At 42.3% G+C, this 21,514-nt stretch overlaps 1 protein-coding gene across 2 annotated transcripts in view; it reads right to left on the reverse strand.

Moving 5' to 3' along the window:
• EPHA7 (EPH receptor A7) overlaps positions 1 to 21,514 on the reverse strand; it is a 393,019-nt gene that overhangs the window by 64,467 nt on the left and 307,038 nt on the right. The window contains exons 8-10 of one of the 2 annotated variants that reach the window (XM_033937544.1): positions 20,721 to 20,829; positions 10,175 to 10,230; positions 1,118 to 1,231 (exon numbers count right to left, since the gene is read on the reverse strand). In XM_033937544.1, the coding sequence (XP_033793435.1) occupies positions 1,118 to 1,231; positions 10,175 to 10,230; positions 20,721 to 20,829 (279 nt within the window). Of the gene's footprint in view, positions 1 to 1,117; positions 1,244 to 10,174; positions 10,231 to 20,720; positions 20,830 to 21,514 lie in introns of both variants that reach the window. The other variant, XM_033937543.1, reaches the window with a different exon arrangement.

Consider the following 21,514-nt stretch of genomic DNA (forward strand, 5'->3'; position numbering starts at 1 on the left):
ATTTGCCCCTCTATCGTGTATGCCCGCTATTTAAAATCCAGTTTAAATATTACCCATCCAATATTCAGCGCTATTTAATTGGCCAGGAACAACCCCTGGCTGGTTAAATAGCGTTTGGCTGGCTAATCGCTAATATTCAGCTGTTGATAGCTTGCTATCCACCTTCGTGGCATGGCTTAGTTGGCTAGCCACAAATATTCAAGTGCTGACTAAGGGGTCCTTTCACTAAGGCCCTCTTTTACAAAGGCGCGCTAAGCGTTTTAGCATGGATTTAGCACGTGCTAAATCAAATGCGTGTGCTAACCGCTAATGCGTCCATAGGATGACATGCACGTGTTAGCATTTAGCGCGCGCTAAAACGCTTAGCGCATCTTTGTAAAATAGGGGGGGTAAGACATCCTAGCCATTTTAGCACACGTTAAACGCTAACGCGTCCTTTATAGTCTATGGACGCATTAGCATTTAGCGCGCTAAAACGGCGAGCGCACCTTAGTAAAAGGACCCCTAAGTTTAGAAGTGAAACTGGGCTTCCTAATAGCAGGTCTATTTTGGCCACTATTAACTTAACCAGTCAGCGGTGAATAGTAGGTTAAGGCCCCCTTTTTCTAAGCCGCGGGAGCGAGTGCAGTGCAGCAAATGCTCCAACATCCATTCACTCCCTATGGGCGTTGGAGCATTTCATGTGTCAGCCCGCGCTATTGGGCTTAGTAAAAGAGAGGGTACGTTAATAATGGTTACAAAAACGAAGAAAAGAAAAAACACAACCAGATAGTCAATGCCGGCATTAGAAACAGCCTGGAATTGAATTGGGGGGGGGGGGGGGGGTTCACTGACAACCACGGGGCTTAGCCAGGCTGCCTCCCACGGTCTCAATATTGGCCTTAATTGTTTCATCTCTCTCTTTTTTTACGTGGAAAATGTAATTTAGGTTACACATTTTTAAAGTCATGATGTATACTATGTTATACTATTCACATGCAGCTTCATGGCTTTCAATAGCTTGAGTAAATGCAAAGGCTTTACATGTGAAGCATAATTATTTGCCTGTCACTATGATATACGAGTTTTAAGCTTGGTTAAATAGAATAGCTGAGTGAGGAAGCCACAACAATCTTACCTGCGCCAATCACACGCTCAATTTTAATACAAGAGGCATCCAGCTCCTTGGCGAATTGATGGACAGCTCTATTTGGATCCTCGTAGGTTTCAGGGTCAATGTAGGTTTTGGTGCCTGGAAATTTAACTGTAATGATGTCAGAAACTATGACTGGGATGATGAAAAATGCTTACTGTGCATTCAGCCTAGACATTTCATTATACTAAGTAATCCTTGGAACACTGCAGCTGCTTCTGTGCCACCTTAGACGAAACAACTTGAAGCTGCTATAGCAGTGGACAATTTGTGGTGTGGTGTGAAGCAAGTTAAAAGGGAGCAGCTATTTCCTTAGGCATACATTCAACTAGTCCCTGTGGGGTCCTTTTACTGAGCTGTGTTAGGTGTTAAAGTGTGCCTAACGCAGCAAAAAAAATACCAAAAAACAAAAACGGAGTACTGCAGAATACGCTCAAGCATCCTGTGGCAACATTAAAATCAGTGCGTGGTAACCACTTACTAAAAAACTGTCTATTTTTTTTGGTTCATAGACAACCCCGCGAAAGACAAAGGCGCACGCCGACAACTGAGCGCAAGACGGAGGCGGCTTTTTAGGGGCTCCGACGGGGGGTTTTGTTGGGGAGCCCCCCCAGTTTACCTAATAGAGATCGCGCCGGCGTTGTGGGGGGTTTGGGAGGTTGTAACCCTCCACATTTTACTGTAAACTTAACTTTTTCCCTAAAAACAGGGAAAAAGTGAAGTTTTCAGTAAAATGTGGGGGGTTACAACCCCCCACACTCCCCACAACGCCCCCACATCACGGCGCGATCTCTATTAAGTAAAGTGGGGGGGTTCCCCCCACACACCCCCCTGTCGGAGCCGTAAAAACAGTAATTTTCTGGGGCGCGCACCTCCGCGCTACGCTCAATTGTCTGCGCGCGCCTTGGTCCCGGCGCGCTTTTGACCTGACACCATTTTTTTTTCATGGACTGAGAATGGGGGTCCCCTGCATTAACCAGTTAGCACGTCTATATTACCGCATACCAAACTGGTTAGCGCACAGATAATGCGGGAGTCCTTACCACCTACTAAATGGGTAGAGATAAGTGTTTATAAGATCATTTTAAAAAAGTGGCCACGTGGTAATAGCAACATTAATGCACGGCCATGAATGCAACAAACATTCTAAATGCTCCGACGCTCATAGAGTTCCCGTGAACACTGGAGCATTTAGAGCACCAGGTTGCAGTAGACACCTCTACCGTGGCTTGGTAAAAGAGGGCCAAAGACATCTTTTGTGGCTTGATAAAAACGGCTTTACGTGCACTAAGGCCACTTTTTACTGCAGTTCGGTAAAAGGAACCCCTGCGACTCCATGCTTTCTTCAGTCAATGCGCAATTAAACTGTGAGATAGTTGGCAGAGGATGTGGTCATATTTGACAGCAGCTGAGTTTATCAAAGATTTGGACAAATGTTTAGAGGACTTAACAAAAATGATTACAAGACTCAAACCCCCCTCTTTTACTAAGGCGCGCAAACTCATGTAGCGTGCGCTAAACGCTGACGCGTCCATTATATTCTATGGACGCGTTAGCGTTTAGCGCGCGCTAAATCAATTGGCGAGCACTAATTCAGTTTGTGCGTGCTAATCGGTGAGCGCACCTTAGTTAAAGGACCTAAAGTGTAAAAAAAAAAAAAAAGAATCGGAGGAAGTGTACTATCCAATAAGAAAACCTCAAATTAAAGAAAAAATAAAAACAACAAACACCCTCTAAGGAGCCCTTTTACTAAGCTGCACTACAAAATGGCCCCTGCACCAGTCTCTCCCATGCACTAAGCCCGTTTTTGCTGTGGCTGTAAATTCGGTTCACAGTCAAATGCGCGCAAGACAACAGCGCGCGGGCAAACCGGTGCGGACAAAAGGGCACAAGACAAGTGAGCGCAAGACAACTGAGCGCAAGACAATGTCGCGCAAATCATTTTCAGTAACAAGCACGAGCGGGACAACTGAGCGCAAGACATCTGAGCGCTGAGCTATCATTGCGCTCAATTGTCTCACGCTGAGTTATCCTGGCGCTCAATTGTCTCGCGCGCTATTATCTTTGCGCACTATTGTCTTTGCGCTGAGTTGTCTGCGTGTTTTTGTCCGCGCGCTGTTGTCTTGCGCGCATTTGACCTGTCACCGTAAATTCAGCCTTTTTCTGTTTATCTTTTTCTGGCTGTGTACTAATATTCGCATTAGCACGTTGCAGGAACACAGCGCCAGATCCTGTATAGGACACCTACATTAGGCGCTGCTACTTGCCCTAATTGAGGACATCTAGCGACGCCTAACTTTGAAATCTACACTCAACTTTTAAAAAAAAATTAGCTTAATTGGCACGGTAATTGATCGCACCATTTTTCAGTCAATCAAAACAAAACAAAACAAAAAAACCCAACTAATTAAGAGTTCGGCGCTAAACTCTTAGGGTGCCTAAGTGAAGGCAACCTCCTACGCCCACCTGAAAAGTATGCATGGTTAGGGGCAGATAATAGGCATGGTTGACAGGCATTGTTGGGCTAATATTCTGGCGCCTACCTCTAGAATGTCTAGCGAAGCGTAAGCACGCCTAGGTTCCTCTTGGCGGGATTCTATAAGCGGTGCCTTGCTATTGATTGACAACCATGCCGAGCAGCACCTACAATGTAGGTGCATTGAGGCGCTGTTTATAGAATCTGGCCCTTATTGCCTACTTTTTTGTAATGGACTCACTAGCATGTCAGTGGATTCGCGCAGCTATGCTCATTCTCCACCCTTCTCTTCCAAAAGAATAAATATGGTGTGGTTAGTGCATGCAGACAGCCAATAAAAATGAGCTTTGGGATTAGACACTTGCATGGACAGCACAATTGAAATGTTTCTCCCAAAGCCAAAACATGTTGTCTAAACTAGAGGTCTGCACGGGAACGGGGATCGCGGGAATCCCGCAGGAATCCCCCCATAACCCATGGGACTCCCACGGGGACCCCCCCTCTGGCCCACGGGACTCCCACGGGGACCCCCTTCTAGCCAACGGGACTTCCACGGGGATGGAAGGCTTTGGAAGCAGGGTTCGTCCACATAATATAATGGACACGTCAGCCTTAGTAAAAGAGGGGGTTTATAAGTTAATTACCTGAATAGAAAACAAAAAAAGGGTTCCATCAAAGAGATTCCACAAGGAAAACAGCAAAAGAAACTGTGGAATTGATGATTCTGTCAGAAGTAATTGCTGCTTTTTATTGACGGGCGGGGATGGAGGTAATTCCTTGCGGGGACGAGTGGGGACGGAGAGGATCCTGACGGGGACGGGTGGGGTCGGAGAGGATCCTGATGGGGATGGGTGGGACGGAGAGGATCCTGGCGGGGAAAGAGAGGATCCTGATGGAGACAGGAGAGGATGGGTGGGATTTCTGTCCTCGCGCAACTCTCTAGTCTAAACACCCAAAAACATTTCCCTTCTTTCTTGAGTGGATTTGGTTAAATTGGAGAAAATCCATACTTTTTGTCACATTCTGTATATTCCATGTTTTTAAAATACAAAATAAAATAAAAAATAGTCTCAAAATATGATCTTGATCTTTTGGAAATGAAAAAGTGGCCATAAGAGTTGCATGGGTAACAACTTCAGTTCTTGAATTCTCCATAAACCCTGGTAAATCCAAGAAATCTTGACTTAACTCATTTCATTCCTTATGGTACCTCAGCAATGTTTAATCATCACACAAATATCTTTACAAAATGTCTATAATGAAAATTTATAAAACAAACAAACAAAAAAGTTTTTGCAAAAACAAAAGGGGGGGGTAGTTTTTAATTTACTCTTAAAATGGATAAATCGGCACATAACAACCCCAACACTTTCTCATCTAATTTAGCTGCCTGATAGGCATGTGGAGGGGCATTTTTGATAGTGCAGACTGTTGAGAATTTCTTGAGTTAGAGAAACTGGGCCTCTTCTCCCTTGAAAACAGGAGACTGAGAGGGGACTTGATCGAAACATTCAAGATAATGAAGGGAATAGACTTAGTAGATAAAGACAGGTTGTTCACCCTCTCCAAGGTAGGGAGAAAGAGAGGGCACTCTCTAAAGTTGAAAGGGGATAGATTCCGTACAAACGTTAGGAAGTTCTTCTTCACTCAGAGAGTGGTGGAAAACTGGAACGCTCTTCCGGAGGCTGTTATAGGGGAAAACACCCTCCAGGGATTCAAGACGAAGTTAGACAAAGTTCCAGCTAAACCAGAACATACGCAGGTAAGGCTAGTCTCAGTTAGGGCACCGGTCTTTGACCTAAGGGCCGCCGCGTGAGCGGACTGCTGGGCACGATGGACCACTGGTCTGACCCAGCAGCGGCAATTCTTATGTTCTTAAACAACTACAATGTCAGAACAGGCTGATATTTGGAATACACATTTAGCTAAGACTTTAGAGAAATGGCACCACTAAAAAGGGTTCACCGTAATTCGCGCTTGGGACAAAGCCGCGCTGACATTTGAGCCCAAAAAATTGGGCGCAAGACTCCAGCGCGCCCCAGAAAAGTTAATTATAAAGAGCTCGGACGGGAGGGGGGGTGTACGGGGGGACCCTCCAGTTTACTTAATAGTGTTCGCATTGCCGTTGGGGGGAGGGTTGGGGGGTTGGAACCCCCCATTATAGAGGCAACTTAACCTTTTCCTGATTTTTTAGGAAAAGGTTAAGTTTTCTGTATAATGTGTGTGTGGGGGGGTTTGCATCCCCCCAACGGGAGCCAACGGCAGTGCGAACAGTATTAAGTGGGGGGTTCCCCCCCCATATCCCCCACCAGAGCTCTTTAAAATTAACTTTTACAGCAGCTCACTGGAGTCTTGCGCACAATTGTCTGGGCCAAAATGTCGGCGTGGCTTTGTCTGGCACGCTTTTGTCCCGATACCCTAAAGGTTCACAGTCATTTCCGCGCGGGACAAAGCCGCGCCGACATTTGAGCTCAGACAATTGGGCGCAAGACTCCAGCGCGCCGCCAGAAAAGTTAATTTTAAAGAGCTCCGATGGGGGTGTGTGAGGGGGAAACCCCCCCCCCCCGTTTACTTCATAGTGTTCGCGCTGCCGTTGGGCGCTTTTGTCCCATCACTCTAAAAAAAGGTCTTATGCCCCACTCACAAACAACTTTGGACCCTTAAGCGTGAAGGACGGAAACTAGAAATCTCGCCTGGATGAAGACAAGCTGAATTGTAGGAAACACATGACAAAGTGCCACCAAGCCTTAACAGCAGCCAAAAATCAATATTTCTTTCAATGCATTGAACAGGCTGCCAATTTAACCAAGCACTTGTTCAATGCAGTAAAGAGCCTACTGCATCCTCCTCAACAGAACCATTATATTACAAAGCTTTTTATATTCCGCCATAGCCCTTATGAGTTCCAGGTGGATTACAATAAAGCAGATGACCGGAAATAAACCCGATTAAACAGGCAATATTGAAAAAAAATCATAAAAACAACTAGTTCAAAAATTTCTTGAATAAAACTGTTTTTAAAGCTTTCTGAAAACTAAATCATTAGTTTCTGTTCTAACAGTGAGAGGAAGTTTACTCCAAATTGTCAGAGCTTGATAACTAAAAGAAACACTAAGTTCATTGACTAGCTTAATTGATTCAGGAGATGGAAATTGTAAACAGAATTGATTTTGTATATGAGCCGTCAAATCTGAACCTCAATGATTTTACTGCATACTTTGTCAACAAAATTAAAAGTATCTGCCAGGATTTACAGGCATTCCCATTTACCCTCCAATCAGCTAATCAGGAGTAAACAAACTCATTCCCTCTAACCCAATAACAGACAAAATCCTAAGAAACCTTCAACCAGCTACCTGCTCCCTCGACCCCTGCCCATCAAAGATAGAAAAGATGGCAAGCAGGGGCCTCATAGAAGGTGCCACAAAATTTGTGAATGGCTCTTTTTCAAATGGGCAACTATCAACAACATTAAAAAGAGCAGTGGTGTGGGTTTGTTTTTTGTTTGCTAAAGAAGAACAACCTTGATCAGGACAAACTCAAAAGTTGACGGCCAGTTTCTAACATTCCACTTCTAGGAAAATTTATAGTCTGTGTCCAACTCAGTGATTGGCTGGAAGAGAGAAACTGGTTAGACCCATGTCAATCTGGATTCAGACTCGGTTATGGAACAGAAACATTCCTTGCATCCCTATTAGATGATCTTCACAGAAACCCAGACAAGGGATCTGCGTCAGAGTTAGTACTACTAAGATTTCTCAACAGCTTTTGACACTGTGGATCATGATATTATGCTAGCAAGACTGGCAGAAACAGGTATCAACGGAACAGTACTTGTGTGGTTCAGATCCTGTCTATCAGACAGAAAACAGTCCTTACTGTTTGTCAGTGCCTCATCACCACCATGGATGATGTCTTGTGGGGTATCACAAGGATCAATACTGTCATTTATTCTGTTCAATATCTACTTCAAGCCACTAGCTAAGCTGATTCGATCAATGGATACTCAGTTCTACATCTATGCGTATGACGTTCAGCTACTCATACCCACTGAACCTGATTTATCCACAGTCCTGAATAAATTGACTACCTGTCTAACATCAGTTCAAGAAATGGCTAAAAACAACAAACTCTGCCTTATCCCAAGTAAAACCAAGCTTCTATGCGACCCTAACGTAAGCGAGTACATACCTGACATCAAAATCTCTTTTTGGAAAATTTAAACTCCTCCCTCAAATCACAAGTCAGGAACCTTGGGATGCACCTAGATTCAACACTTACTCTGATCCCCCCCCCCCAATTCAAACGACATTCAAGAGCTACTTCTCTCATTTGTGACAACTACACAGCCTCTCTCCTTATATTGGGAAGGGAAATCTTGCCACGATAACATCAAGATTGGGTTAGTGTAATGCGCTCTACACCGGTCGGACAAGAAAGGATCGGCACCAGCTCCAATTGGCCCGAGTTAATTAGCATCAATTAGGATTGGCTGTGCACTGTTCTATAGCTCGAGGTGGAAGAGGATATCTTCCGTCTTATGGGACCTTCGTCCACCAGAGGGCATCCGCTGAAAATCAGGGGAGGGAAATTTCATGGTGACTCCAGAAAGTATTTCTTCACCGAGAGGGTGGTCGATCATTGGAACGAACCCCCACGGCAGGTGATTGAGGCCAACAGCGTGGCAGATTTCAAAAATAAATGGGATATTCATGTGGGATCTCTAATGAGGTAAGGGCAGGGGGTTGGTGAGCAAACTCATGGGGGAAGGGTCACTGGAGTGGGCAGACTTGATGGGCTTTGGCCCTTTTCTGCCGTCATTTTTCTATGTTTCTTATAGCATGAATATGAAAGGGAGGCATGACCAGGGGCATTCTAAAAAGTTCCGTGTGGAATTACAGAATACTGCCTAACCGCACCTAACTCAAGCAGCAGCATTTATACTAGATTTTAACAGGCATATGACTGGCACCCAAAAGTTAGATGCAGGGTCTGCACCTCAATGCTATTCTATATAAGGTGTGTACCCTTTATAGAACAGCACTTAGCATCTAACTTTTTGGGTGCTATTCATTGAATTCCCTCCCTTGAGTGTCAGTGGCTCAGGTCTTGAATTATTGTAAGTACTATTTATTTCCATTTCTTAAATACTGCTTCTATTTGAAGCAGTTTACATTCAGCTACTCTATTTCTCCCTCTCTGTCCTGACGGGCTCACAATCTAACTCTGATACCTGGTGCAATGGAGTGTTAATGGACTTGCCCAGGGTCACAAGGAGCAGCATGGGGATTGAACCCACAACCTCGGAGTGCCGAGGCAAGGGTTTTAACCACTAGGCCACGCCTCCACTTACTGATTACAGAATAAACCCTGAAACTGGGTGTTATCTGAAATCCACCATCTACACTACTCACAGTATTGGTATTGATGAAGGGAGGGGCAGAATTAAGGAAATGAATTCTGAATGTACATGAGGTAGATATATTTTTGCTTTATTACGTTTTACCATAATTTGCAATTAGCACACATAAGGGTTCATATAATTTATGGTAGCATGGGAAAATTTTTAATCTGGTCAATTGGCTTAGGGCTCCTTTTACTAAGCTGTGTTAGGGCATTAGCGCACGCGACAATGCCGCACGCGCTAGACACTAATGCCAGAATTGAGCGCGGGATTAGCGCATGCTAATCTGCTGCGTGTGCTAAAAACGCTAGCGCACCTTAGTATAACTATTAGATAATACAATCTCCTAAGTAGATTGCCTAAGTAGACACAAGCCCACTAAACTACCAATTACATTTTATCATGGCTTATCATATGCATAATCAGAATTACTGTATTTTTCGCTCCATAAGACGTACTTTTTCCACCCCCCCGGTACCTTTTTTTTTAACTGGCGTGGTCAGTGCTGGACGGCTGCCTTTCTCCCTGCAGAGCAGTGCATAAGGCAGGAGCGCGCCCTTTGCGCTTCCTGCCTGGTCCCCCTTCTCTCCGTGATTGGCTTGCCGTCAGTTCTCGCGATTTGCGAGAACTGACGGCACGCCAATCATGGAGCGGAGCGGGACCAGGCAGGAAGTTAAAAATAGGTACCGGGGGGGGGGGGAGGGGGGCTGCGGGCTTCCTAATACCAGACATACCTAAGTGTAGAGGAGGAAAACCCAAGAAAAAAAATTCTCAACCAAATTTTTTTTTTCTTGGTTTTTCCTCATCTATAGGTGGGTGCATCTTATGGTCCAGTACGTCTTATCGAATGAAAAATACGATACTCTAAACCGATCCAAAGGAAAAAAACATAAATAAATAGATATATAAATTACATACAGAATATGATGAGCAATGGCAGACCCAGGCTTGCAAGTTTGAGTCTATTCAATCTGTTCTTATTTTTTGTACAGGCCAATCACTTTTATAGCTTTTAACTCAAGGACTATTGAATAAAAGTATCTGAATTTATATTGTTCACATAGAAAAGCCTGTTGTTTTACTGCAGTCTACAGCTGACTGCTCTCAGTACCCATAAGCACAAGCAACTTGGGAATTCTTGATGAAAAAGCAAAACACTTACAATGAAAGTAAAGTTCTTCATCTCCTTCCTGATCAGCTTTGCTGTAACCACAGTGCCTGAAAAGAAAACAAACTGTTTTAGTTGACAACCCTCTTAATTATATACAATGTGTTCAGTATCTTCCTTTCAACTAATTTTTAAGAGATGCGGGGGGATAAGGTGACATCCTGTATTACTGATATTCTGCGTGTCTTGGGGAAAGTCTTGAACATATGATTTTGAGCTTTTCTTATTTAAGAACATGCATAAGTGTTTATGCTAAGATGTATAAGTAAAGTGTGCTCCAGTGGACTTAAATCCCCAGAAAACTTTGCTTCTCCCAGAAAGCTAGGCTGTGACCACAGATCTTAAGCCCATCCTTCTTCTTCAGTTTGAGTGAGAACAGTTACCATATTTATCAGGCTGCATGGTTGCATGAGAACCTGAGTCTAGCATTGTTCTCCGACCAGATTTTCATTCTTTATTTCTAACAGTCTAATAGTACAGCTTAGGTTGCAATATCTAAGTTTGGAGCAGTGTTATTTTCCACTAGGTGTGTGGACACACTCCCAGCTTCCCCTTGAATAGGATGGGCTGGTAGAGTGAGAAGATTCTGTGAAAGTTCAACTGCCTTGAAATCATCAATTGTGTTTATTCTTTAGTTCATGTTATTAAAAAAAAAAAATTGTTCAAGAAATACAGAGTCTGGCTGATAACACTAAGATTAAAGAAGTAATGGTTAACGGAATAGGAGCCTCATACAATTGCTAATATAACTCAGAGTAAGTTCAGTAGTGCATGGCCATTCAGAGGAGTCCTTGCTTTTCAGTACAAAACCGGAGGAAATCTATGGTAAAGACTGTCCAGTAAAGCTGTAGTCAGCACATCTCCTATCTTTAATTATACCACTTACAATTCTGCACATTTAAACAACTAAGGGCCCAATAATCAAAGGATTTATGCTCCTTACTTCAGGCGACTTTTACTATGCTGTGTTAGGTGCTAACATGCACCTAGCATACCTAAAATGGCCTAAAGTGGGATGCACTAAAGCATTTCTTACTAGTTTTGCCATATTTATTTATGTATTCATTTAGGCATAGTAGGGATGGAGAATACGTGTTGAAGCATTAACCAGCTAGCATGCTGACATTACTGTATGCTAACTGGTTAATGTGGACTTAATGGGGGAGCTCTTATCCCCCTCTAAATAGAAGGCAGTCAGGACTCCTTTGTTAATTTTTTAAAAAAAATAGCTGTGTGTCTGATGGAAATATTAGTGCACAGCCAGAAATGAAACACACAGAAAAATAGCAATTTTATGCCATGTAAAGGCATGCTAAGTCTAATGACAGCCCCTACATTCTCCTCGTTGACAATCTATTAGAGTTGAGTGCATAAATTTACATTACATTACATTAGTGATTTCTATTCCACCATTACCTTGCGGTTCAAGGCGGATTACACAAGAGTTGTCAGGAGGTTACAGGAGTTGTAACATTACATAAGAATTGTTTATAACCTCTCTATCTCCTTCTTGCCTGCTCCCGACTCGCTAAGTTATATTGATTGATTGACTTATTTGTAAATTTCGCTGTAGATGTACAGTCTCTTATCATGTAAACCGCTCTGAACTACTCTGGTACTGCGGTATACAAAAATAAAGTTGTTATTATTATTATTATTATAAGAATTGTCGAGAACTTAAGAATTACATAAGAACTGTCGAGAACTTAAGGAGCAACATGTTGGATAATTCGAAACATTTTAGATTAGATATGGGTGGAGTGTGTGGTAGGTGGAGTTAGGGAAGGAACTTGTCGTGTTAAACAGGTTTTATGTGTTTTTTGAAGAGTAGGGTTTTAGTTTCTTTTTTGAAGGTTTTGTAGTCTGTGGTCGTAGATAGCAGATTGGTGATTTGTCTGTCTAGTTTAGCTGCTTTGGTGGCCATTAGGTTGTCATATAGTTTTCCTCGTCGGCATTTCCTAAGACCAAGCACTGTTTTAAGTTAAGTAATACTTTAGTCACTTTTTTCAGTTGTATGGAGTAATGCATTAGAATTTGACGAAACCTGAGATGAACTGTGAGAATAAGTAGTTAGGAAATACAATTGAAAAAAAAGAAAAAAAAACAAGAAAACATGAAAAAAGTATAAAAGGAAAATTTTTTAAATAATTTAAATCTAAGTTTAAAATAAGCTGCTATAAGGTAAAACTATTTATAGTAAATGGGTTTTTGGCCAATGACTGGAGCCCAGAGCACGGAGTCCATGACTGCGCGTAGGCTCCATTTCTGAGGCCTTTCCCTGTATGAAATTCACTATATGTCTAATGCATTTCTCGGGAAGAGTGGAAGAATAATTTGTATATAGTGTGTGATTTTGATCGGATATAGCACTCGGGTTAGTTTATAGCCCATTGCATCTTAGCCATATTTTGAGTATCAAGCTTCCTAGAATATACAAGGCCAATATTATTCTTCATTCCACCTGGACTACATTAAAATTTATAAATACCTTAACTCCTATTCCAATACAACAATCTACATGTCAATCCCTATGGTTAAACTCCAAGATACAAATCGGCAAGTCTAAAATCCTCTAGAAACACTGGTTGCAGGCAGGCATATGTACTCTAGATCAGTGGTTCCCAACCCTGTTCTGGAGGACCACCAGGCCAGTCGGGTTTTCAGGATAGCCATAATGAATATGCATGAGAGAGATCTGCATATAATTTGAGAAGCCAGGAATGCAAATCTGCTCCATGCATATTCATTAGGGCTATCCTGAAAACCCGACTGGCCCGGTGGTCCTCCAGGACAGGGTTGGGAACCACTACTCTAGATGATGTAATTTTTAAATGGGAAAATGGTAAATGTATTACAATTACAACAATCGTTTGGCATATCAAAGGGCTCCTTTTAGAAAGCCGCGCTAGCGGTTTTATCGCATGCACTAGACTAGTGCGCGCTAGCCGGAAATCTACCGCCTTCTCAAAAGGAGGCGGTAGCGGCTAGCGCACGCGGAAATTTAGCGCGCGCTATTCTGCGCGTTAAGTCCCTAGTGCGGCTTTGTAAAAGGAGCCCAAAGTCTCAAGCTTATAAATGGTTGCAGTTGAAACAAGGCCATTCAGAAAGGGTTCCCCGACTGGCGCAACTTAAAAAAATCAGTACAGCTTACCGGGCCTATGTTTCCAGACAGATTTTCAAGGGCCATCAGGCCGCTTAAGTGGTACAAATTAAAATCTGAGTATTTGGCGAAAAAAACCCCTAAAACAAGCTTACAAGACATTCGGAGTATAGAAACAAAGCAGCATATAATAATAATAATAATACCTTTATTCTTCTATACCGCCACAATCTTGCGACTTCTAGGCGGTTTACAATCAAGAGAGATGGACATTCAGCGAAATACAATAAGCAGATATTCAGAGGAAATATAGAGAGCAGAGGCCTTAAGAGGCAATAGTATAGAGATACAATTTGCTGAGCAAAAATATAGGATGTACATTTTAGTAGGTAATGTCCGACAGGATCTGTAGGGAATAAATAGCAACGTAAAATTACGATAAGATGAAGATAACAGAATATATATATAACAGTGCTGTAAGTTCTAGTGGAATAGGGAGGGGGGAGGGAGAGGGGAGAGCGGGTCAATTGTTTAGATATTTCTGGAACAGGTATGTTTTTAGGCTTTTCCTAAATTCCCCGTAAGTAGTGGGCGAAAGCAGTTGGTCTAGGTCTTTGCCCCATAGGGCTGCTTGGTGAGAGAGAAGGTGTTCGTGGTGTTTTTTTCATTTTGCAGCCTGTAAATGGAGGGGAGATGAATTTTGAGTGTGTGTTTCTCTTGAGTTTGTTATTAGAAAATGTGAAAAGGTCCGTTACGAAATTGGGGGTAAGGCCGTATAGTACTTTGAAGCACGCAATAGATTTGGACTTGGAGAATGAGATGTACAGCGCCAGCATCTATGAGATAAACATGGTTCTTTTTTGTTACACAGAATTTTTTGGACCCCCCAGTTCGTTTGCAAAAGTTGGATAATTCCAAGTCCAATAGATGCTGGCACTGTCATCTTGAAGTAGGGACACTGGATCATTTGTTATTCTGTTGTCTATTGATACTTAATTTTTGGTAAGCAATTTGGGGAAAAATGAACATGGTTTTAGGCGTCTCTCTGCCACTGTCTTATGGTGTGGTTTTATTTGGGACATTGATGAGACCCGGGTGTCCAAACTGACACACATAAAAGCAGACTTCTTCTGATTATGACCGGGGGGGGAGGAAAGGGGGGGCATGCAATTGATAACCAAGAACTGGAAAAATTATGATAGGCTAAACTTTTCTTTTTTGGTGGGAATCACTTTGTGTTAAAGGTATGAAAGAATGAATGCAGAACAATTGGGAAACAATAAAAGGTTAAAAAAAATATGGGGTCCTTTGGAAATATATGTTAAATAGCAGATTGATTAAATAGGTAAAATCCTTAATTCCTGGAATTTGTTAGTTTTCCACTCATATCCAGATAGGGAGGGAGGGAGGGAAAGGGAAAGGGGAAGGGCAAGGTACAGGGTAATTTGTTTTAATATTTGTCCCAATACAAGTGCTGTTAATTGTTGTATCGGTATGCATATTTGTATGTACTTTTCGTAAGTCTTGAAAATTAGTAAAGATTTTTTTTAAAAAAAATATCAACCAACCCGAATATAAACCGAGTTAACTCTCCCCCAAAAGGTTGACTCGAATATAAACCAGGGGGGGGAGGGGAGGGAAGGTGTCCTAACTGGCTCTACACCCAGTGCCCCCCCTCTCTCCATCCCACCTCCGTCAAAAGAGGAAGTTGCATCATCAGAGATGGGCCGGCCTAGCAAAGGCCTGAGGCTGCCTGATGGAATTCCCGGCTCAGTAGTATCTCTCCACTCCCTAGCGGCAGTTCACTGTGTGCTTTTAACTTCCCCACACAGCTGCCGTTAGTGCTAGTTTAGCCGCGGTTCCATTAGACAGCCTTGGAGTCTTTGCTAGGCCAGCCCGCCTCCGATGAAGCAAGTTCCTCTTTCTTTGGTGGCGGGCCAAGGCTGCCTGATAGAATCAACAGCTAAACTAATGCTAGTGGTCCGGGGGGGGGGGGGGGGGGAGGGAGGCTGGGAAGAGAAGATGAGAAAGGCAGGAGATATGTGATGGTAGAAGGAAGTTGGGAGACATACAGTGCTGGTGCCGTGTATACTTGATGGCGGAAGGAAGTTGGGAGACATACAGAGCCGGTGCCACGTACCCCCTGATAATGGTGCGTGTACCCCCTGGGGTATGCATACTGTGTGTTGAGAACCTCAGGGGTAGAAGACGTGTATTGTGAGACATTGCCGTGTGGGGACAAAACTGAGGTGCAGGGGAACTGCGCAGAAGAAGCCTGGATCTCATGCAAGGCTTTCCACAAAAATTTCAGAAAGTCAGAGAAGGTATCCTGACTAGGGAGCGTTGAGTCACCCCGAGATGACTCTACATTGGCCTGCGGGGCATCTGCGTCCTTACATGTGGAAAAGTCACTATTTCCAGGCCCTGAAAATAAAGATGGCCATCCCCAACAGGTTGGCTGCCCTTTTTGTCACCTTAGCATGCAGGGGAGAGGATAAGCTGGCTGTTACCGCCTGTTCGTGCCGCACAGCACATGGTGCAAGGACGCTCCTGAGATGCACATTTTGAACAATCCTGGCATGTATTTGGGATAGCAAAGCTCAAGGGTTCCATCCCAACCAGTTTTGAGGCAAAAATCAAAGTTTTGAAAGTGCAGTGAACTTTTGAAAATAAAATCGTTAAAAAATCCAAGTTGGCCACTGTCAAGAAATTTGCACCTAAAATCGCTATTTAAACAAACTAACCAAAGTGCAAAAACAGTGCTTTGGAGGGTTTTTCTGAGGAGGGGGGACCCAGGGATACATGCCAGGGACCCTCAAAAACCTGTATTTCAAATACTCCTCCAATTCACCTCAGATGCTGTAACAGGTTTACTCAATGTAATGTGCTGTAGCCTGCCTCAGCTCTCTTACAGTAGCTGGAAATGCCTCTTGAACACTGATCTTTGGGCTGCCAGTCAGACAAGGCATCTGACTGCTCCTCCATCCCTTCAGACCAAAGGATGCACTACTAGAAGGAGGGGGGCGGGACAAAAAATGAAACCAGCACCCTGCGAGACACCGCTGAGTCTCTTACGGATGCCTATCAGCCTGCACTCAAACCCCTTCTAAACAGTAGGTGAGGACAGTAAGTGGGGATGGCTCCGGGCTCCAAAATACTTCTGCAGGCTAGCTAACACGTACCACCAGGGATTGGCCTGTCAGCTGCAGACTGAAATATGCTTCTTCTCCACGCAGGCAGAGCTAGAATCAAGGTGAAAGCTCCAAGCAATGAAAACATCGAATAAGGTAAAAAAACAACAACAAAAAAACAACAACCCACAAATAAAATAAGAGAGAGCAGAACAGAAATACTCCTTCTAGCTCACATGCAGAAGGGAAAAACTGCAGGTGGCAGCAGAGCTCCCAGTGAAGTAGGAGGGACAAAGAAAAAATCCAGAGTGGATTCCTTCTGCATATGGCTCGTGGCCATGGGGAGATAACCCACTTGTCTAGAATGACAACTTGTTGCACTGAAAATACTAATTAGAAAACGTCCTTTTGAAAAGATCATGACAAACGTTAGATTAGGTCTCTGGACATGGTGCATGGATATAAGTAGCAAAATAGCTCCTTCAACATCTCTGAATATAAATCTCAACATCTTCAGGAAGACAAAAAGTCTTCTGGAATGCATATGGAAATTCTTTTGACGAGTATCCAAACCAGTATGGCTTTTCAGACAGTACTTTTCTGTTAGAATGAGTGATAGACCAGTTCTCTTTAGCAGTACTGGAATGTCAGCTATGTTGACATTTATGCTCAGAAATACAATCAATTTAATCATAAATATATCTAATCAAATTATGACAATATTGCAAACATAAGAAACCAAATTCTAAAATCCTGTAGGCCCAATCAGATAAAGATGGCTTAAAAAAATGGCTTTAGACAATAACAAATCATCTGCAAACAGAAATGGGTGTTAGGCCAAAGAGTCATGGACCTGGCAAAAGAGCCACATCTTCATAAATGCTTTCTCAAGGACTATATTATGTTAACATAGAGAGCAGAATATATTTCTGACGAGAAAGCAATATTTTTAAAGCAGCACTGAATTTATGTATATTTAATATAGTCAGCACCACTGCAATTGTCTAGTTAAGGCCTAATACAATAGCTGTTATCTGGATAATCTTCCCACTCTGTGGATGTATATGGTAATTGAAAATACATGGATAGATTATGTTTACTGAGCTGCAAGCTTGTAACTTTGTTTGAAAATTGACCTATTATTTAAGACAGGAGTGAGCTTGGAGTAAGACAGCAGTCGTACTCCCTATCATGTCTTTTTCTACAGATTATTTTTTCATCTATTAGAAAATTCTAAAACACTCGCTCAAAGAAGGTAGGATGAGATCAGACATTAGGGAATATTTCTTTACAAAAATGAGGGTGGAAGGAAGGAACTGTCTCGCAATAGAGGTACTAGAGATAAAAATGACATTAAAACTCAAGAAATTATGAGATAAGCACAGAGAATCATTATTTAACAAAAAGGAAAGGGCAAGTCGGAGATTGATAGGGTTCCATGGCATTGTTAAAATAAGTAATTGGCTAGACTTGATTGACTATATGGCCCTTATCTAACATCATGCTCTGTTTCTAAACAAAACCTCATCAATCTTTACACATCACTTCAATGGCCTACATTCTGCAGATTCTTCTCTTTCGTTTCTAACAAACACCTAGCAAACCTTCTAAGTGGCACCTCACCAAATCATACAACATATCAACAGTCTCCATAAGACAGCAGAAGCCTCTATAATGCACCTTATTAGCTGAGGGAGGCCAATGTAACGCCAATTTTTAAAAAGGGTTTCAGGGGAGATCCAGGAAATTACAGGCGAGTAAGCCTGACCTCAGTACCGGACAAAATAGTAGAAACGAGTATAAAAAATAAAATTACAGAACATGTAGACCAGGGGTGTCAAAGTCCCTCCTTGAGGGCTGCAATCCAGTCGGATTTTCAGGATTTCCCCAATGAATATGCATGAGATCTATTTGCATGCATTGCTTTCAATGCATATTCATTGGGGAAATCCTGAAAACCCGACTGGATTGCGGCCCTCGAGGAGGGACTTTGACACTCCTGATGTAGACAAACATGATTTAATGAGACAGAGTCAGCATGGGTTCAGCCTCACCAATTTGTTTGATTTCTTTGAAGGTGTGAATAAACATGTGGATAAAGGTGTTTCGGTTGATGTAGTGTATCTAGATTTCCAGAAAGCTTTAGACAAAGTTCCTCATGAGAGGCTCCTGAGAAAATTAAAGAGTCATGGGATAGGAGGCAATGTTCAAATATGGATTAAGAATTGGTTATCGGACAGAAAACAAAGGGTAGAATTAAATGGCCATTTTTCTCAACGGAGGAGGGTAAATAGTGGTGTGCTGCAGGGATCTGTACTAGGACTGGTGCTATTTAACTTATTTATAAATGATCTAGAAATTGGAACTACGAGTGAGGTGATTAAATTTGTAGATGGCATTAAATTGTTCAAAGTTGTTAAAACACATGCAGACTGTGGAAAAACTGCAGGAAGACCTTAGGAAATTGGAAGATTGGGCATCCAAATAGCAGATGAAATGTAATGTGGACAAATGCAAAGTGATGCACATTGGGAAGAATAATCCAAATCATAGTTACCGTATGCTAGGATCCACCTTGGGGGGTCAGCGTTCAAGAAAAAGATCTGGATGTCATCATGGACAACACGCTGAAACCTTACGCCCAATGTGTGGTGGCGGTCAAGAAAGCAAACAAGATTCTAGGAATTATTAGAAAAGGGATAGTAAACAAGACTAAGAATGTTATAATGCCCCTGTATCGCTCCATGGTGCGACCTCACTTTGAGTATTGCGTTCATTTTTGGTTTCCTTATCTCAAAAAAGATATAGCAGCAGTAGAAAAGGTTCAAAGAAGAGGAACCAAGATGATAAAGGGGATGGAACTCCTCTTGTATGAGGAAAGATTAAAGAGGTTAGGGCTCTTCAGCTTGGAAAAGAGACGGCTGAGGGGAGATATGATCGAAGTCTACAAAATCCTGAGTGGTGTAGAACGGGTACAAGTGGATCAATTTTTTACTACATCAAGATTTACAAAGACTAGGGCACACTCGATGAAGTTACAGATTGAAGACAAAGTTTTATTTTATTTTTCTTTCCAGCTTATGATTTATCTTTAATCTTATCTATTGTTTTGCCTTTTGTCTTTGTTTTGTTCTATTTCTATCATTTAAATTTCTCCAGAATTCTACTGTTCAACGGCTCCCCCTTCTGCTTCTATTCCTTTCTCTCCTCTCTTCTACCTTCCAAAGTATTTAGATCAATGCTGTCTTGTTAAAATGTTTATTTTATTTTTATTTTTCCTCTAACTCTACTTTTCACTTCTCTATTACCCTCCAGGTACTTTAGTTAGATTGTGAGCCTTCGGGACAGTAAGGGAATTTTTCAAGTACCTTTCTTATTTCTAATCTTAATGTATATTTTCTGTAAACCGCTTAGAACCTAACGGATGTAGCGGTATATAAGAAATAAATTACAAATTACAAATTACAGAGTAATACTTTTAAAAGGAAGAAATATTTTTTTCACTCAGAGAATAGTTAAGCTCTAGAATACGTTGCCAGAAGATGTGGTAAGAGCGATTAATGTAGCTGGTTTAAAAAAAAGTTTGGACAAGTTCCTGTAGGAACAGTCCATAGTCTTCTGCTGAGACAGACATGGAATAAGCCACTGCATGCTGTGAACTAGTGGCATGGAATGCTGCTACTATTTGGGTTTTTGACAGGTACTTGTGACTTGGATTGGCCTCCATGAAGACAGGAAACTGGGCAGGATGGACCATGGGTCTGATCCAGTAAGGCTATTCCTATGTTCTTATTTTACACAGCATATCAAGACTTCTAAACAGCATCTTATCCATCTCTAAGGCATTTATGCTGACCAACTGCATCTAAAAAAACTGGCTGATCGGTTTTTATACACGTGATCACTGCCTAGATAGCACCTCGTTAATCTCTAGACAGAGTTTTCTCACCCTCTTCAGAGTACCTCACCAGTTTTTGATGAGTCATTGGTCAGATGCTAAGAGGGTGCATTTGACATGGACTGTTGCCTGGCACTTTAATTGGTTATCTGATTTATCTGGGTGAAATATTTTCATTTTCCCAACACTCTTTTCTCCGTCCTCTGTCCCATTATGAGAAATGTATCCATGTCAGGAAGGAAGCATGATTTCTGCAGCTTTTGCTAGTATTATGTGAAGGTAGATAGGTGCCTGTGTGTCTTTAAAAAACAGCATTTAGCTTGGCGCCTAATTGTCTCTTAACTCAGGTACCCTGTTAATCCATATGTACTGCAGATCAATGAAAATACTTCTGAAGTACCATGCATTTACCTTCTTCCAATGATGAAGCCAAACACCATGAAGACCAGAATAATGGTGCCTGCCACTGCCACCACTGCTATGATGATGACGGGATTTTGTTCGCTGGTAACAGCTGTGGCTGGAAAAATAACAAAATGAAACACACCACGTTAACTTAGCAATGCAGTAAAAAGAATCGTAAAAAAGTTAAATGAACTCCTACGCATCCTAGCATGATCATTCATGTTTTCAATCACTACAAACAACAATTTTGTTCTATAGAAAATAATTTCTTCATGCACGCCGCCAGCTTAAATACTGCAAATGATATGAAACCATGCATTCTTCAGTGTTGCTTTTGCTACATAAGAGGAGAACAGAAAATGAGTCAAAATATTTTGCTGAAAGATCATTCAAATGAAGAATGAATAAAATAACAAACATTTTGCCATTTGAGTTTAGGTTAAGTAGACCATTTTCTCATTTCTCTTTCCGAAATCTATTATTAGACCAATTCTCTTATACAGTTGAAAATCTGTCTAAAGCAGCGGTCTCAAACACGCGGCCTACGGGCCGCATGTGGCTCTCCAGGTTTTATTTGCGGTCCGCGGTCCGCAGTCTGGAGGCATCATTCTCTTCCTTTTGGAGCAGCAGCCAGCTCGTTCTTTCAAAGCCGCGGGTTGGCGGCTCCTTGCGCTATCCACTCCTGCATCGGAAGCCTCTCTGATGTCACAACATCAGAGAGGCTTCAGACACAGGCACGGATTTCGCAAGGAGCCAGGTGCTTAAGGCCTCCTGCTGGGGAATGTTTTCGGGGGGGGGGG

The sequence above is a fragment of the Geotrypetes seraphini genome, chromosome 3 (assembly GCF_902459505.1).
Source record: "Geotrypetes seraphini chromosome 3, aGeoSer1.1, whole genome shotgun sequence".
In the NCBI taxonomy this organism is placed as follows: domain Eukaryota; kingdom Metazoa; phylum Chordata; class Amphibia; order Gymnophiona; family Dermophiidae; genus Geotrypetes; species Geotrypetes seraphini.